A 15,767-nucleotide genomic window follows, 5' to 3' on the forward strand; every position below is an offset into this window, starting at 1 on the left:
GGAAACCCAGAGTTCCCACTGAAGGGGTGTAGTATGCTTAGTGAGGCAGGGAAACTGCTCCACTCCTAAGGGAAAACCAAACCTCTGTTCTGTTCAGAAGAGAGTGCAAAGTCTCAGAAGAGACAGATTGCATCAGGAAACACCTTTGTCAGCATGACACGGCACAACAGCCACACAAGAACTAACAGCTGCTTGCTTGTGACACAAACCACCAATATAAATAAAGGAGAAAACCACCTTTTCTCCCCAGGAATGGAGAGAAACCCTCACACATCACCAGAAGCTGTGACCAGTATAATATCAATATTTTGTATATAATTTTGTATACAAATTATATTTGCATTTTTAAGAATAAACAGCTGGAGGAAGCTCAGGAATACTTATCAGGTTGTTTCTTGGGTCAATGACAACAGCCCCTTGCAAGCGTACAGTCACGTTAGCTGACCTGATGTAGTTCAGCCCCAATGTTATCAAACACACACTCTGAAAGCTAACCCAGCTGAAAAGACTGAAACATCAAATGGAATGTTTTCTTTCTGCTCAAGAAATTAACACAGCACCATCTCTCAAAGCCACGTAGTAGTTAAACGAGATACACACGTTTTCGAGCTGTCTCCCTTTTATCTTTAAACACCACAGAGAGAGCAACAGCAGCCTACCTGTTTCCTCTCCAATTCTTTAGTGATGAATAAACCAGGAAATCTCTCTACTCTCTTCCCACTGAATATACAGTTTATTCAACCATTTAATTACCAGCTTAGTAAAGTTCTCCTGATAAAGGCAAACACAGACTTGGCACTCTCCCATGCTGGCCCTGAAAAAAGGTTATTTGGTAAACTTTTGTGCTGGTAGTATCTGCTCCAATCTCTGGTAACACCACACTTTAACACAGGCAGGAGAGAACACGTATAGCCAGGGCAGACACTGCCAGGTTAACCACAGTGTGCTAGGGTTGGAGCAGCAGGGCTTGCTGCAAAAAGAATCCCAATTTATTTGAGCAAGGGACAAAAGCTGAGGTCTGGGTATGTATGGATTTTATTTATGCAAAGTGTGTGGAATTTAATGAAAACAAGAACTGACTCAGGAAAGAGGCCCAGATGATTTTGTTCAGGAAAAGGGAGATATATTTTAGTCTACCACTGCTTTGTTCTCATTTTATTTTCGAGTTTCTGGGTATCGGCATGAAATAGGCACTTTTCATATTGGCATGTGGGTTACCCCAAGCTGCAAAAGTAGGTATGTAAAAGGTAACCATTTAAAAACAGCCACCACATACTTCCAGGGAGTCAAACATAGGGGTATCCTTTTAGGAGGAAACGTACCTGCTTCAGGACTTGTTTGATTACAGCTGCTAACAATGCTGTTTGGTATCACTGGAGTGGAGGATGCCTGGAGTCTCGACTGAGGTGGGTTCGGATGTAATGAGTTTCCTAAAGCCATTCCTGACTGACTGAGCATCCCACAGTTCCCACTAGCCTGCATCTGATTTAGTAAACCTGCAAGATGGTTGGTTGAGCCCGGGCTAGTACCGTGGACAAAGTTAGTGTTTGTGTTCTGGCAGTGCACACCTTCCCCTCGCAAGGGTAAACTCTGTGCCAGCGAGTTCTGGAGACTGCCAGAGTTCATACTGGTGTCTGCAAAATGCATCTGGTTACCAGAGCAAGGTAAAGCAGTATTTGAGCTCCCACAACTGGTGGTACTATTGCTGCTCATGTGAGAGCTTTGACAACTCATGGACTGAAGTAGCTGGGACATAGAACTGATGGGAAAGGAGCTTTGACTTTGCTTTCTTATCAAATCAGATCCAGCTTTGGAAACTCCAGAACTGTCCAGCTGAGACTGTCTCAGCAAACTCAACACCGTGGTGGTCGGCTGCTTTCTTTTTCTCAGAGGATCTTTTTGCTGAGACATCAATTTATCTCTCAGTGCTGCTCGGCCACTTTGCCCTTCAGTCGTTGGGAGAAGCACATTGGCAGCAGGAGGGAACATGGTATTTAAAGTGCTATGTCCTTCGTTGTTGCCACCGCTGGCAACAGGTCCAGAATTGCTACTGCTGTTATTGTTGTTACCAGCAAGTTTATTTTGATTTGCTAGCTGTGCTTTGGCTGCTGCTGAGAGTAAACTGCTTGCTGGAAAAGAGGCAGCATTGTGCTGGTTCAAGATCTGATTTAAAGGCATTCCCAGCAAACCAGGCTGACTCTTCAAGGAACCACTTCCAGCCGATGCAGCATTAAAAACTGCATTGTTTGGAGGATTTAATACATTACTCATTCCAGCGATTAATGGGTTAGGGATGTCCTTGTATTGATTAAGTCCATCGTGCTTGGTGGAAGGGCTAGATGGCATAGATGGTCTTGGTGACCCTATTGTTGACCTTGGGGACCTGGGAGGAACTTTAATACCACTACAGGATGACTGCGGCCCTACTGGAGGCAGCAGGAAATTCCCATGATCTGATGACGTGGAAGAAGAACGTGATCTTTGGGGAGAAGCCTCGATCCTTCCAATCCCGGATCCCATCATATGAACTGGGGAGGTCACTGGTGAAGGAGAGAGGGAAGTTGAAGCAGAATGCTGAACTCTTTGAACGTGACTCCCATGGTTCATGTGACCCGGCTTTACAGTTGGCAAAGGAAGATTACTTGGCAGAGGGACGACGGCGGGAGGCATGCTTACATTCATCACGGGTACCTGAGAGTGGACATTTGAATGGAAAGTAGTTGGGTTAATGATAACAGGATTCTGATTCACTGGTTTGCTAGGAATAGGGTCAAGTATGCCAAGTGGATCCTTTTCTGACGTTAATGGCTTTTTCTGAAGAGCACAAGAAGGCGGTGGAGGAGGTGGGGGTGGACCTTGGGGAGGTTTATGGTGAAACATTGCTCGTGGTATTTCCATACCAGCTGAAAAATTACACATGGGTTTTTTCATTACTGGGCTTTTTGTGGTCAAGGTTGGGGAAAGAGGTATATTAGTCCTTCCAGCCATTGCACAGGATGACTGTATGGGAGAACCGTGTAGCATTACCGATGGTGGAGACAGAGGTGTCCTGTTCATGTGAATAGGACTAGAGTTGGGTGCTCCGTGAAAGGTGGGATTGTTCCTTGTGAAAACATCAGGGCTTCCAAGTGGGTCAGTCCTAGGAGAGATTGAGCCATCTCCGTATATCTGTGATCCTGATGAAGCTGGACTGGGCATCCCACCATGACTGCCACGATACGGAGACTTCTGTCCAAGTTCATTACTACCCAATCTCTGCCTAGGATAGACAGAATGAAGTTCTTGTTGCTGGCTTCCAGCCATTTCTTGCACATAAAGCCTACCCATGGCATTAGATGCCCCTATCATCAACTTGAAAGGAGTCTTACATTCTGGCATCACAGAATTTGTAATTCCTTCATGTGATTTATTCCTCATTGATCTTGGAGTGGCTGCTCGAGTAGGAACTACTGGAGTTGCACCTGGTATTAAGAACACAACAAGTTACTGCTTGGAAATCCAACATCACACATTTCAGTACAAAACTATGTGAGTGAAAATACACATCAAAGCTAAAAAATAATCAGTTTGACAAACTTTTGCCTTAACAGAAATAAAAGCAAAACCATCAAGTAGTTGGTGGAATGGTGCGTGCTGCCCTACTGCCCAGTAGTTGTACAGACCTTAATTCCATAATTTATATCTTTTTTCCTTCCCTTTTGCCTTTTCTTTCTAACCATCTCAGTGTCCTGCTCATGAATCTCCAGCATCACCACTTTGGCTAGGCTAGAATTGCTGGCAGGAGGAGCAGGCTCTGGCTGTCTCAGGGAAAAGGAGCCTCTGGCACCATCTATTGAGTACAGGAGGAACAAAGCCCATCAAGGGCTTAGACTAATTTCTCCACACCCTACAGAGAAAAGGCTCCTGCCCCAAATACTGTCACTGATGAGGATGAACGGGGAGCTGTGCCACATGACATTGGCCCAGATCTCTCTTCAGCCAGGCACTGAACTGCAGAGCCCTAAGAGACCACAGCTGCACAAGGCAGGACGCAGCTTCTCCGGCCGCTCTGCATCACTTGCTGGCACCACAGGCGCTGAACTCCAGTCCCCTGAGTTAATCTGTTCATGGGAAGTGTCCTGTGTTATTTCACTGAATCAAAGCTTTACCTGCAGGTTCTGCAACAGGTTTTGTTTGGCAGGAAGGTGCTAAATTTAAGGGACTCAACCTTATACATTGGTCTCAGGATAAAGGCCCTGGGGATATTCATGTACTCACACACCTGAACCCCTCTATGATAGAAGAATCCCCAGGGAATCCCTGTATTGAGACTAGACCTTCCTACAAGCCCAAGACCACTTTCTTTTCCTGCCCACCAGTACCAGGTTTATTTAAAAAGCTTCTTTTTTCAGTGCTTTAACTGGAGAATACCAGCACAAGCAGCTCCAAGTCTGGCGGACTTTCTGCCAGTTTTGCTGCTCTGGGAATCTGTAATTCAGCTTGGAGTGCCTGGCATGCAGCCTCTGAATATGCAAATTTCAACTTGAATAATGAGCTAAAGATGCTCAAATGAATTCAGAGGTGCCTTTAAATTCCCTCTACTCACAAGAACCCAATTCCCTTCATTCCTTCAGCCTGGCACAGGAGACAGACAGCGCTGACAATCCTGCCTTCATCCCGTTCGCTCAACCATCTTCACCACAACAGAAACAAACATTACCTCGCCCAAAAATGTAACCAAAGTCTCATTTAGGGGATGATTCTCAAGGCTGAGAAGCAATATGAAGGATGTGCAAGAACTGTCAGTTGTGGCTGCCCCTGGATCCCTGGCAGGGCTCAAGGCCATGTTGGAGTGGGCTTTGGACACGCTGAGGTGTCCCTGCCCGTGGCAGGGGGGCACTGGGAGGGCTGAGGGCCCTGCCCACCCACAGCAGGCTGGGATGCTGTGATTGTCTGAACCTTCACCTTGAACACTGGACCTAAGCAAAGGGTGAAACTTAAGTCTGCATCAGTGAAATGACAGTTCTTTGACAAAGGCAATTTATTGGGAAATGTTCTCTTTGGTGCACAAAACTGACCCACAGAGAAGGTAAGACCACCTGAGTAGGACTCATGTCTTCAACATTTACCTGGTTTCTCCTCCTTCATTTTGATAATTTTTTTGAAAACAGACAGTAATTTAGGTAGCAATAATAAAGAATAAAACAATATAAGGGGAATGCATGGCAATTTGGGAAATCATGCTGTTTTAAAAACAAACTTTATACAGCAAAAACCAAATTAAAGCTTTAAAATCATACACAGCAACTTGAAACACAAAAGCCCATCAGTATCCAGGCACTGCTTGCTTGCCTGAAATGTCCTACTCAGAAGTCCTGCTGCAGAGGGATGGGTAATATTACTACAGAGATACAGGGGTGCAAAAGATATCTCAGGCTATCAAGGGTCACGTCCCAGAAGCTGTGTCCATCACAGTATGTAGCCATAAAGTTACTGAGCTCTGTCTCAAGCTGAGCAGTGAGGTTAATGTGCCAGAGGGATGGGATGCCATCCACAGGGACCTGGACAGGCTGGAGAAGTGGGCCCAGGTGAACCTCATGGGGTTCAATAAAGCCAAGTACAGGGTCCTGCACCTGGGTTGGGACAACCCCCGTTATCCATATGGGTTAGGAGATGATGTGCTGGAAAGCAGCCTTGAGGAAAAGGACTTGTGGGTGAGAAGCTGGACATGAGCCACCAATGTGCATCTGCAGACCAGAAGGCCAACCACATCCTGGCTGCATTATCAGAAGTGTGGGCAGCAGATGGAGAGAGGGGATTCTGCCCCTCTGCTCTGCTCTGGGGAGACCTCTCCTGCAGTGCTGCGTCCAGCTCTGGAGCCCTCAGCACAAGGACATGGAGCTCCTGGAGCAGGTCCAGAGGAGGCCACAAAAATGACCCAAGGGCTGGAGCAGCTCTGCTGTGAAGCCAGGCTGAGAGAGTTGGGCTGGTTCAGCCTGGAGAAGAGAAGGCTCCAGGGGGACCTTACAGCACCTTCCAGTCCCTGAAAGGTGCCTGTAGGAAAGCTGGGGAAGAACTGTTCCCAAGGGCATGGAGTGATAGGATGAGGGGTGATGGTTTTAAACAAGAAAAGGGGAGATTTAGGTTGGATATTAGGAAAAAATCCTTCACTCTGAGGGTGGTGGATCACTGACACAGGTTGCTCAGAAATGTAGATGAGGCCCCATCCCTAGAAACATTCAAGTTCAGGCTTGATGGGGCTCTGAGCAACCTGATCTAGTGAAGATGTCCACGCCCACTGCAGGGGTGGGACTAGATGACCTCTAAAGGTCCCTTTCCAACTTTCCACATTCTATGATTCTATGATTTGTAAGATTACTCCAGAACCTCTTCCTGTAAACCTCAGAAAGCACCTGATTTTCAGTTTAAGTTTCTACACAACCCTGAGTTTTGAGGCTGTTTCTTGCAGCGTTAACTTTGTCCTTTAGCTTCAGCAGCTTTATTTTCTGGTGCTGATCCTCCTGACATCTTTATGGAGAACGACCGGACCTCCTTTCCAGCCACCCTTTTGCCAGGTTGAGCAAGCTAAAGACTTTGAAATGACTTTCATAAAAGAGGTTTTGCAGTTCAGTGAGAGAACAGCCTCTGCTCTATTTCAGCTTGAGCGCCGCCAGCGAGCACAGGGGCTCAGGAAGGCAGTAAACACGCAACAGCATCTGTACTTCTCCCTCTCAGAGTCACATTGATCTGCATCGTACTGCCATCTGCTACGGCTCACAGGCATCTTTGATCAGCTACTATATCTAGGTCTTCTTTCTCAATAATTTACAGCTAATAGCTTTTTTTCACTAGTCCCCAGGTGAATAACCTTACAATTAACAGGATTTGTTGCTATACTTTTTCTTTCAACTCCAGGTCTCAATGATCCCCCCCACCCCAGTTTTTCAAGATGTTTTGAGCTTCTCTTGTTTTGGTAGTAACCTGTCAACTTCATCCATCAACAAATTACCTCCTTTTTTTGGTTGTTGATATGGATAATTAAAATGCTAAACCGGGTTGGTCCCCCAAAAATAATCCTTGAGAAATTACAGTGGAGATCTCCTCTTGTTGTATATTCTGCCTTGCAATACAATTTCCCATTTAACCAAGTCCTTAGCCACATTCTAATCCCTTTATAATCACTTTATTCTGCTTCTCTAATTTCCCATGTGACAGAATATCAGATGTATTACTACAGTTCCAAAAGATGAGAGCTATTTTCTTTGTCTAGAACAATCTGATAGCTTTTCCAAGAAAATCATGCTCTTAGTCTGGGATGACCTGCTTTTTAGATACATTTTCTACCTACCTACATCTCTCTTAATTACTGCCTCCATGTCTTCCTTGACTCTGTTTACTACTGTACTCACAGACACAGACTTTTGGGGGTGTTTTTGTATAGTAATGAAATGCACTTAAAATTAGGTCATTTAATGGCTCTGCATGTTCATACTCACTTGTTCCACCACCAGGACTAGTCAGAACTAGTGAGGGATGTGGTGCTTCCATGCTCTTATGAAGTGTAGCCACAGCAATAATTTTCCTTTTATGTATGCATAGTTTGGTGACATCTTCATCAGCTTTAACATCTTCAGCAGTTCTCTGCTTCACAGCAGCTCCAGGATCAAAATTAAAGACCTAAGAGTAAAAATTCCAGCATTTAAAAGACTGATTATAGGCAGCAAATTCACCACAAGCACCTAAACCAGAAATTTTATGTTAAAATCAAATTTGCCTCTATCCCTTAGAGCTACCTGCCTGCTCCTACGTTACCCAAGAGATAACCTTTACAGTAACTTTCCAAATTATAAATAGTGAATATATTTATAATTAGTTTGGGAACTTAAATTTTTATTTTAATGTGTTTAATAACTTTTCATTTATAGAAGTTGTCATCTAGCAAGAGCCGTTTAATACCCCTCAGTATAAAGGGGAAGGAGAAGAAAAGGAAAAAGGACCATATATGTTTGAGATTGGTCTCTGAGTAAGAAGAGGAGTTTACAATATGTGTACAGACAATCCAATTGTGAAGCTGATATTAAGGCATCATGCAAGTCAGTGTCTTGTTTGGATTCTGGCATGCTAACGTGATGCTGGTTGATGGGAGATTTCCAATTTAATAGGGAAATGTTGAAACATCACAGAAACTGAGGCAGATCTGTTCCATGAGGGGAGAAGGCAGAGGGGAGATTCATTTTGCATTTTATATTAAACCTGTGGGTATAGACCACTTATTTTCTATATATGATCTGCACAGAGATAAAGTCATGGCCTAGCACATCAGCTGACATAACGATAAGGATTACAGCACAGAGATCCAAAGCAATGCTTTCCTTTACCTTGGGAAGAACAAGAGGACATTCTAGGCCACACTTGCACGTTCCATCAGTCAGCAAGTAAGTCTTCACCTGCTCCAAGCAGGATAATAAAGACCCACTGGGACTGTAAAGGAACAGAAAAGATGAATACAAGCTATTTGATAGGTCATGACTTCTATCTACCATTGTCACAGCTCACATAGAGAGTGTTTAAAATAACACAGCTAAGATTTCATGTTTTGTTTCATAGTATTTCCTGCTTTTAAACAAGAAATGAGATGATGCTTATCAAAAACAATAACAAAAAAAAACATTTTAAAGGAAGATTTGGCTATAGAAAAACAAACACAGCAAGTGCAGAGAAAAGAAAGCAGCTGAGATTGTTGGTATTTACTATTCACATTACAGCTCTGCTTGAAAGGCTCAAGCACTGCCTAACAAGGCTAAGATGATTTTTCTCCCTCCTCTCTCCTATGAAGTGTAACACAGAGGCAGAGTGCAGTCCCCATGGACCTCCACCCCCTCCATCACACCACACTGCTGTGTTAGATGCAGGCATGACAGCCACCTGCACCTTTAAGGCCTGGGAATCAACTTGTTAAAAGGGCAGAGACTGGCAGGACAAGGGGGTTGGATTAAAGCTAAAGGAAGGAAGGTTTAAATTAGATATTAGGGGGAAGTTCTTTGCAGAGGGAGTGGTGAGGGGCTGGAACAGGCTGCCCAGAGAGGGGGTGGGTCCCCCCCCCGGGGGTGTTCAGGGCCAGGTTGGCTGGGGCCCTGGGCAACCTTGAGTAGCTCCAGGCCTGGAGGTTGGTGTCCCTGCCTGTGGCAGGGGTTGGAGCTCTGTGACCCTTGGGGTCCCTTCCAACCCAGAGCATTCTATGATTAAAAGGAGAAAACACAAAAGTGTGTTTCAAGAAACATGACTATATAGAAAAAGGGGAGCAGCACCAAAACCATTGCAGCTGAGTCTCTCAGTTGCCTCAACAGTTTGGATTCATCCAGCTAAAGTATCAACCTTCCCACTTAAAGGGAGAAATATTACACCAAGCAGGCAGTCCAGTGAGTTTCTGATAAACTGCTCTTGGATTTCTCTAACTCCCACCAGAAAATCATTATCTCCACATCTAAAAATAGGACATTGGAAATTCTGTTACGGCAAAATCGCTAATTCATAAAGTGATAAAAGTTCTCATGTCACAAGCCTCTTCTACCTTCCAGATTGCTCTTTATCACTTACCCATCCAAACTGTTTACCAGGGGAAGAGTAGTTTATGAGGACTGGCTAAAACACTGTTTCTTAATGGCAGCTGTAAATAGCCCTTATTTTGAGAAAAACAATTTATGCCCAGTATTTAACAAAAACAACTTACAGGGAACAGTCTGGGGGGTGAAAACAGCCAAAAGTCAAAATTCCAAACTATGATGAACTTTCATACTCAAAACTCAATGTATAAACACCTAATCCTACATGAGAATTAAGTCACACATAAGGCAACATCTGCAAGTGATATTTAAGGTTACACTGATGCTTTAAGTCAGTCATTTAGTTGCCAGACTTGCCCTGAGATAGTTATTTCAGGGAGATCTGCCTAGGTTGGATAGGTGTAAGAGTGACAGTTCTGAGGGTGAGCAAGATAAAAGAGCAACCTAAAAATAACAATACAGGTACGAAATGATAGATAGGTCAGAAAGTCAAACCTTCCCTGTCTTAAATGGAAACATTTGGGGAGGAGGGAAAACCAACTCTTCATTTTAATTTATTTATTTATTTTCCTTTCAGCTGATGACTGGTTAAACCCCAATTCTACCATTATTACATTGTAATGTGGCAAGTATCACTTGTTCTCTGCTGTGGCTCCACATCTCCAGCGCTGGCCGCTCGCTTTGCCCTCTCCCAACCTGTCCTCTCTACAGAGCCTGGGAGCAGTTTGCCTGGGAAATCTGGGCACACACATCCAGCTCAGGTGCAAGGAGATACCAGAGCATGGAAAGAGCAGCCCTGTGAGGCACATACATCCTGCAGCGGCAATCAGGGGGTGTACAGTAAGGTCTGGAGCTTCATTATTAAAGAGTTTTTCCTAATTTATCCCACTGATAAACAGTATCATGAACAGTAAGCTGAAGAAGAGATTTAAGTCCTAGTTTTAGGCAGCAGCTATGTGTTACTAAGTACCAAACTCTGCTCAGTGCTTTTACCAGGTAATAAAAACTAGTTAATTAATGGATTTAATCCAAAACAACTGTTGACAGTTGACAGAAAAGCACACGTGCTTTGTGAGGAAGAACAAACAGAATGAGTCCTTTTCAGCTGGGATCATCTATTCTAGTTAAATCATGTCAGATCTGAATATCTACACTAATTTTCCCATGGATAGCTTTTGAGTCAATATTGTTTGACCTTTCATTCCCTCAATAAATGCTGTGTGCATCTTCAGGCTGGTTGTTCCTTCAGAAGGGCAGCGCAGCACTAGAGTGGGTTACCCACAGAGGTTGTGGAAACACAAGCTCTGAAGATGCTGCTGGTGAAATCAAGGGCTGACCTTGGACTTGCTGATCTTAAAGGTCTTTTCCAACCTTGTAATTCTGTGACCTGACTGACTGTTGTGGATGATGCATGTCAAATGGAAGACTGGACAATCTGACTTCCCTCCTTTCCAACCAACATGTCCTACCCTGTGCTCTTCACCAAAGAATGTAAGAGCTGTGGACCATACCAAGCCCATTGTCTAACCTACCCACTCATTGGAATGGCTTAGTGAAGGCAATCAGATAAATTGACCCCTGGATTAAAGAGAAAATAAAAAATACATGGGCAAAATTTGGGAAGGTGGCAGAAACAACAACACAGGCCTCCCCAAGCTGAAAAAGGCAATTGATAAATTTAATTGGGTCTGGAATAAATACTGGTTTGCCTATGGCAGTTCAGAAGATATTAAGAAAGTGGCCCTGCTCAGATAGAAGAAGATAGAAAAGCAAATAGCTGTGAGAATTATACCAACATGTAGTAGTTCATAAACATGAAAGCCACAGGCTTGAAGAAGCAGCACAAACTTTGAGGCCTGCTCCTCACAGCTGTACAGAATGAAGTTCAAAAGCAGGTAAGAGCATCAGGCACATAAAACCACCAAACATGGTATCTTCTGATGCTTGGGTATAGAGATGATGGGGGAAAAAAACCCAACCACCCACAACTTTTTCTTTGCCATTGATTTTTAACTAAGGCAGAGGCCCAGTAAATTACAGCTTTAATGAGAAATACACGGGGAAGGCGATTTATCCTTGACATGCGTATCACTGACATGGATTTTGTTTGATTCTGCTAATTGAGAATACAAACAAGAAATCCTGGAATGCATTTGATCTTTTATGGTAGTTCAGTGTAAAATTGGAGTAGGCTTTGACTCATTAAAGAATCTTGTACTGGTAACACATAGAACGTTGTGAAGAAGTGGTTATTTTAATCACAGAACAGTGGAATGAGATTAAGCAAGTAACAGACCAATAATCATTTAGATTTTGGTGATGTAAACCTGGTGTACCCATATTTTTTTAAGGCTAACTTTGATCTTTCTACCAATAACATTCAATTTGTAGTCTGTTTGTCTGAACACATTCATTTAATAGTAATTTCAGGAGATTTCTTCGTGACGGTTCCAGGGTAAAACAACAAAATCCAATAAGTGAAGCAAATAAGTAAAATACCTAAAGGTTTGCATGTAGGCTTGGGCTCCTGGTTATTTTTTACATGAGAAATGTAAGGAATCCATAGAAGTAAATCTTGCTGGGGAACACTGGTGATGCTGAACACAGAACCTTCCCAGGGCATATAAAAAATGATGTTTTCTGCAGCTACTGAGTGGCTACACCACTTAGATTTCCTTTCAAAAAGACAGTAAGTAAACCACAAAAGTATAATGGAGATCTGGAACACAAACCCAGACAGAACTTAGGGAAGAAGAGCTCCACACTCTCAGGATAAAGTTGCATGGAGCTGAGTGTTCGTTGCTGACAGAAGCAGAAAGTCCCACTTGACCTTACCTGCCACAAACTCTCTGCACACCTGATCAGGGCTTTGAGTTCCACCAGCAAAGGCTCTTATGAAAAGCCCACACTGGTGCAAGGAAAAGGTGATGCCTCCACCTCTGGGAGCAGGCAAGACAGCAGAGTTTTCTCACCATCCCAGGGGTGGCATTGAAGTAAACCTTTGGTTTTTTCCTTGCAAAAGGTTTGAACAATGCAGATATTAAGTAAAGTAAAATCTGCTACTGCTCAGCTTTAAAATCTGTATGAAAATAATACGTAATAAAGAACTCTTCATGCCTAAAGCAAAATGTATAGTAAGGACTATAAAATTTTCAAGACCAAGCAATATTAGATTTGAGAGTATGCTAAAGGCAGGCAAATGGCATGACTGACATAAGTGAACTCCACTGGTATCAGCAGAAAAAATGGTGTTGCACTTCACATAGACCAAGCCCTTGAAATGTTTTTTGAATACAAAAGATTAGCCCAGTCACCAATTTACCACACTTTCTGGCAAAGCTACAAGCAAAACAAGAGCAGTAAGTGCCTCAGAGAAGCTTACCTGATATAGAGCACTCCACTTTGGTCCACCCGTCGCTGCCAACCAACGGGAACTTGCACTGCTGGTGGCCCTCCATCCGTGTCCCCTCCGTCACACTCCTTTCCACCATTCATTTTTCTGCTTCTGTTTATGAGTCTTCAAAGATATCAACAGTAAGATGATATCCTTTTACTACATGTCATCATGGCCTCCCAAAGAAGGCCATTCAGTACACTTTTCCCCAAATTGTACAAAGTGCATTGGGAGGCTCCAGCTCAGTTTGAAACCAAGTCCTTAAAAGTGGCCATTTTTGTTAATGAGTCAGTTTCCCATTATAATCCACATTAAATATGCAATGTTTAACTCCTTATATATTCATAAGGATGAACTATATAGATAAAAATTAGTGCTTCCAACTTGGGAAAATCATAATTCACCAATCCTTTGTTACCTGTCAGAAAGGAGAATGGGGAAAAGGAGAATTTCTAGTTCAACAGCATGGCTCCAAGCTTGATGACTGTCTAAGACCACTTGTATTTTGTGAAAGCTTGTCTCATTTTTATAAATATGAGTCAGATCTAATACCTCCAGGTATTATACCCTTTATATGCCACATTCTTTTTGTTTTCTTTTTATCTTCCTTTCATTATCCAAGTTGTCTTCTTGAGTTTCTTTCATGACTCTCTGGCTCCAATAAAACAGCCTGAAAAATACAGACATAGAAAACACATGAGCCATTTTTTCAAGTCTTTCAGCCCAGGTCAGTAAGTCATGAAGATGTACACAGCTGCACCCATTTAAAGACCTCAGAATCAAAACTTTAAATGTCAATGGAAGCATCAAAATAAGGCTTAGGGTAAATATAATCCTGCTAGCATATTCCATTTATGTGTGGATGCGACAGAGATACATCTTAAAAGCTACGAGAGTGTAACTGTTACTCAATTGTTAATGTACAGTTTGGGTGAATTAAGGGATACATCTTTGAACTGGATAGTTTCACACATGCTTCTGTTCAGGATTATCAACAGAAAACTGGCTCAATTAGTGCCCTTTAAATATTGTTTATAAAACTGAATGGGAAGAAAGCAGCTTCTGAGGTTGATAATATCTATAAAAATGGAACCCCCTGAATTTAGACTGACTTAAAATAATCACCTCACTAAAAAAAAGTATAATAAAAAGAGACAAGGCAACATCAATGCACTGATCTCAGAATACCTATGAAACAGTCTGAATATTGTAAGTCATAATTTCCCCCATACAATTACACAGCAGGAGCAAACCTACATGAAAGAAGTTCAGAATGACACAAACGGTGTTATCAACCCCCACAACTGTTTTTCAAGTTGAGCAGGTGAGACAAACATGGAATATGTGATTCACATAACAAATCTGTCAGAAAAAACAATCCTGGAACTCAGATGTAAGATGGCATCATTATTACACCAGTCATCGGTGGTCAGCAATGGCATTGATGACTACTGGAGTAACAACGCTGACAGGTTTTATTTGGAATCATATGTCAATTTGGCTTTATTCTTAATGCTAATGTATCAGAACATAGTAAATGTTACTATAGACCTGACTGATTTCACTAAGAAAAGTTCTTTTGGGATAGAAATGGAACATAAAGACTTAGAAGCCTAGAACATTTCTGCAACCACAGCACCAACAATACAATATTGATATACATTCTCTATATTTAACAGTACCAACAGCTCCTTCCTTCAAGATCACTAAAGGAAGACTGAAGAGGCATAAATAGAGTCCTCAAAAATGTTCCCTTAGGTACACTTAGGCAGTACATTCTCCTTCAATGCACTACTTAGAAATGTAAAGTTCATAATGCTGCATAAAGAAAAAAACATAGTCATGGTATTTATGAGAAGGACGTGGACTTAGAGAGGAGCAGGCTGGCCATCCGCCCTTGACTAAGGTGCTGAAATCTAAAGAACAAGGAGTGTGATTTTCTGCAGGATGAAGGCTCCTAGAATAGCCCAGCACTGCTTTGCAGATCTCTCTTGACTTTCCTACGCTCTGGAGCACTCCAATAGGATGTAAGAGGGAGAAGCGATGAGGAGCCTGGGTACCAGCCAGCAAAGGGTAGAGTTAACATCACGTGGAACACCTCACCACCTCTCATATGAAAACATCCTATCCTTTTATCTCTGTCTCTAGCAAACAGAAATGGGATTTGGAGAACGTGCCTCTCAGGTTTTCTATTTAGCAGGTTTGGTGTTTGACTGGTTTTGTCCTGGTTAAGGAGGCAGCAGATGACGACTCACTAAAACTGAAGTGGAATTTACCTTCATGTTTCAGCATTATTGCTGAATGCTGCGTTGGCATTTTTATTACAGGTCCCTTTGCCAGGCTAAACTAGGTAAATGATTCCCAATTATTTTTAATAAGAATTAACTTTCTGTAATACAGTAAAAATCAGAATCACCAAATACATATTTAAATACCGGTAGCTCACAGCGCAGAGAAGATCGCTCATCTCTTAGCTGAGCCCTGTCATGGCTTGTGTTGCTATTTAGGGCAATTGCACTGGATCCATTACAGGAAAATAATAGCCATCAATTTCTTTTTTGCACAAGCAGCAAGAGACACTTTGAAGTAACCTTATATTTCTACTGGTTCTGCAATGCCCTGCCTTAGCTAAGGGCGTCCCGTTCCATCACCACTGTAATACTTATCATCATCTAATCAGATAAACAATTTTTCTGTACTGCACATAGCTTGAAATAGTACCACAAAAAGCAAAAAAAAAAAATCAGGGAACTGTTTTGCCTGTGGAAAATATCAAATATTGTTTCTCTGTACAGTGAATTGGAATACAATGGCTGCTTCAGTCATATTCT

At 42.6% G+C, this 15,767-nt stretch overlaps 1 protein-coding gene across 1 annotated transcript in view; it reads right to left on the reverse strand.

Annotated features, from left to right (window-relative positions):
• MBD5 (methyl-CpG binding domain protein 5) overlaps positions 1 to 15,767 on the reverse strand; it is a 146,209-nt gene that overhangs the window by 32,995 nt on the left and 97,447 nt on the right. The window contains exons 6-10 of the mRNA XM_084265550.1: positions 13,489 to 13,606; positions 12,925 to 13,059; positions 8,358 to 8,460; positions 7,476 to 7,656; positions 1,323 to 3,461 (exon numbers count right to left, since the gene is read on the reverse strand). Coding sequence (XP_084121676.1) covers positions 1,323 to 3,461; positions 7,476 to 7,656; positions 8,358 to 8,460; positions 12,925 to 13,037 — 2,536 coding nt within the window. The 5' untranslated portion in view covers positions 13,038 to 13,059; positions 13,489 to 13,606. The remainder of the gene's footprint in view (positions 1 to 1,322; positions 3,462 to 7,475; positions 7,657 to 8,357; positions 8,461 to 12,924; positions 13,060 to 13,488; positions 13,607 to 15,767) is intronic.

The sequence above is a fragment of the Gallinula chloropus genome (genome assembly GCF_964237585.1).
Source record: "Gallinula chloropus genome assembly, chromosome: 5".
In the NCBI taxonomy this organism is placed as follows: domain Eukaryota; kingdom Metazoa; phylum Chordata; class Aves; order Gruiformes; family Rallidae; genus Gallinula; species Gallinula chloropus.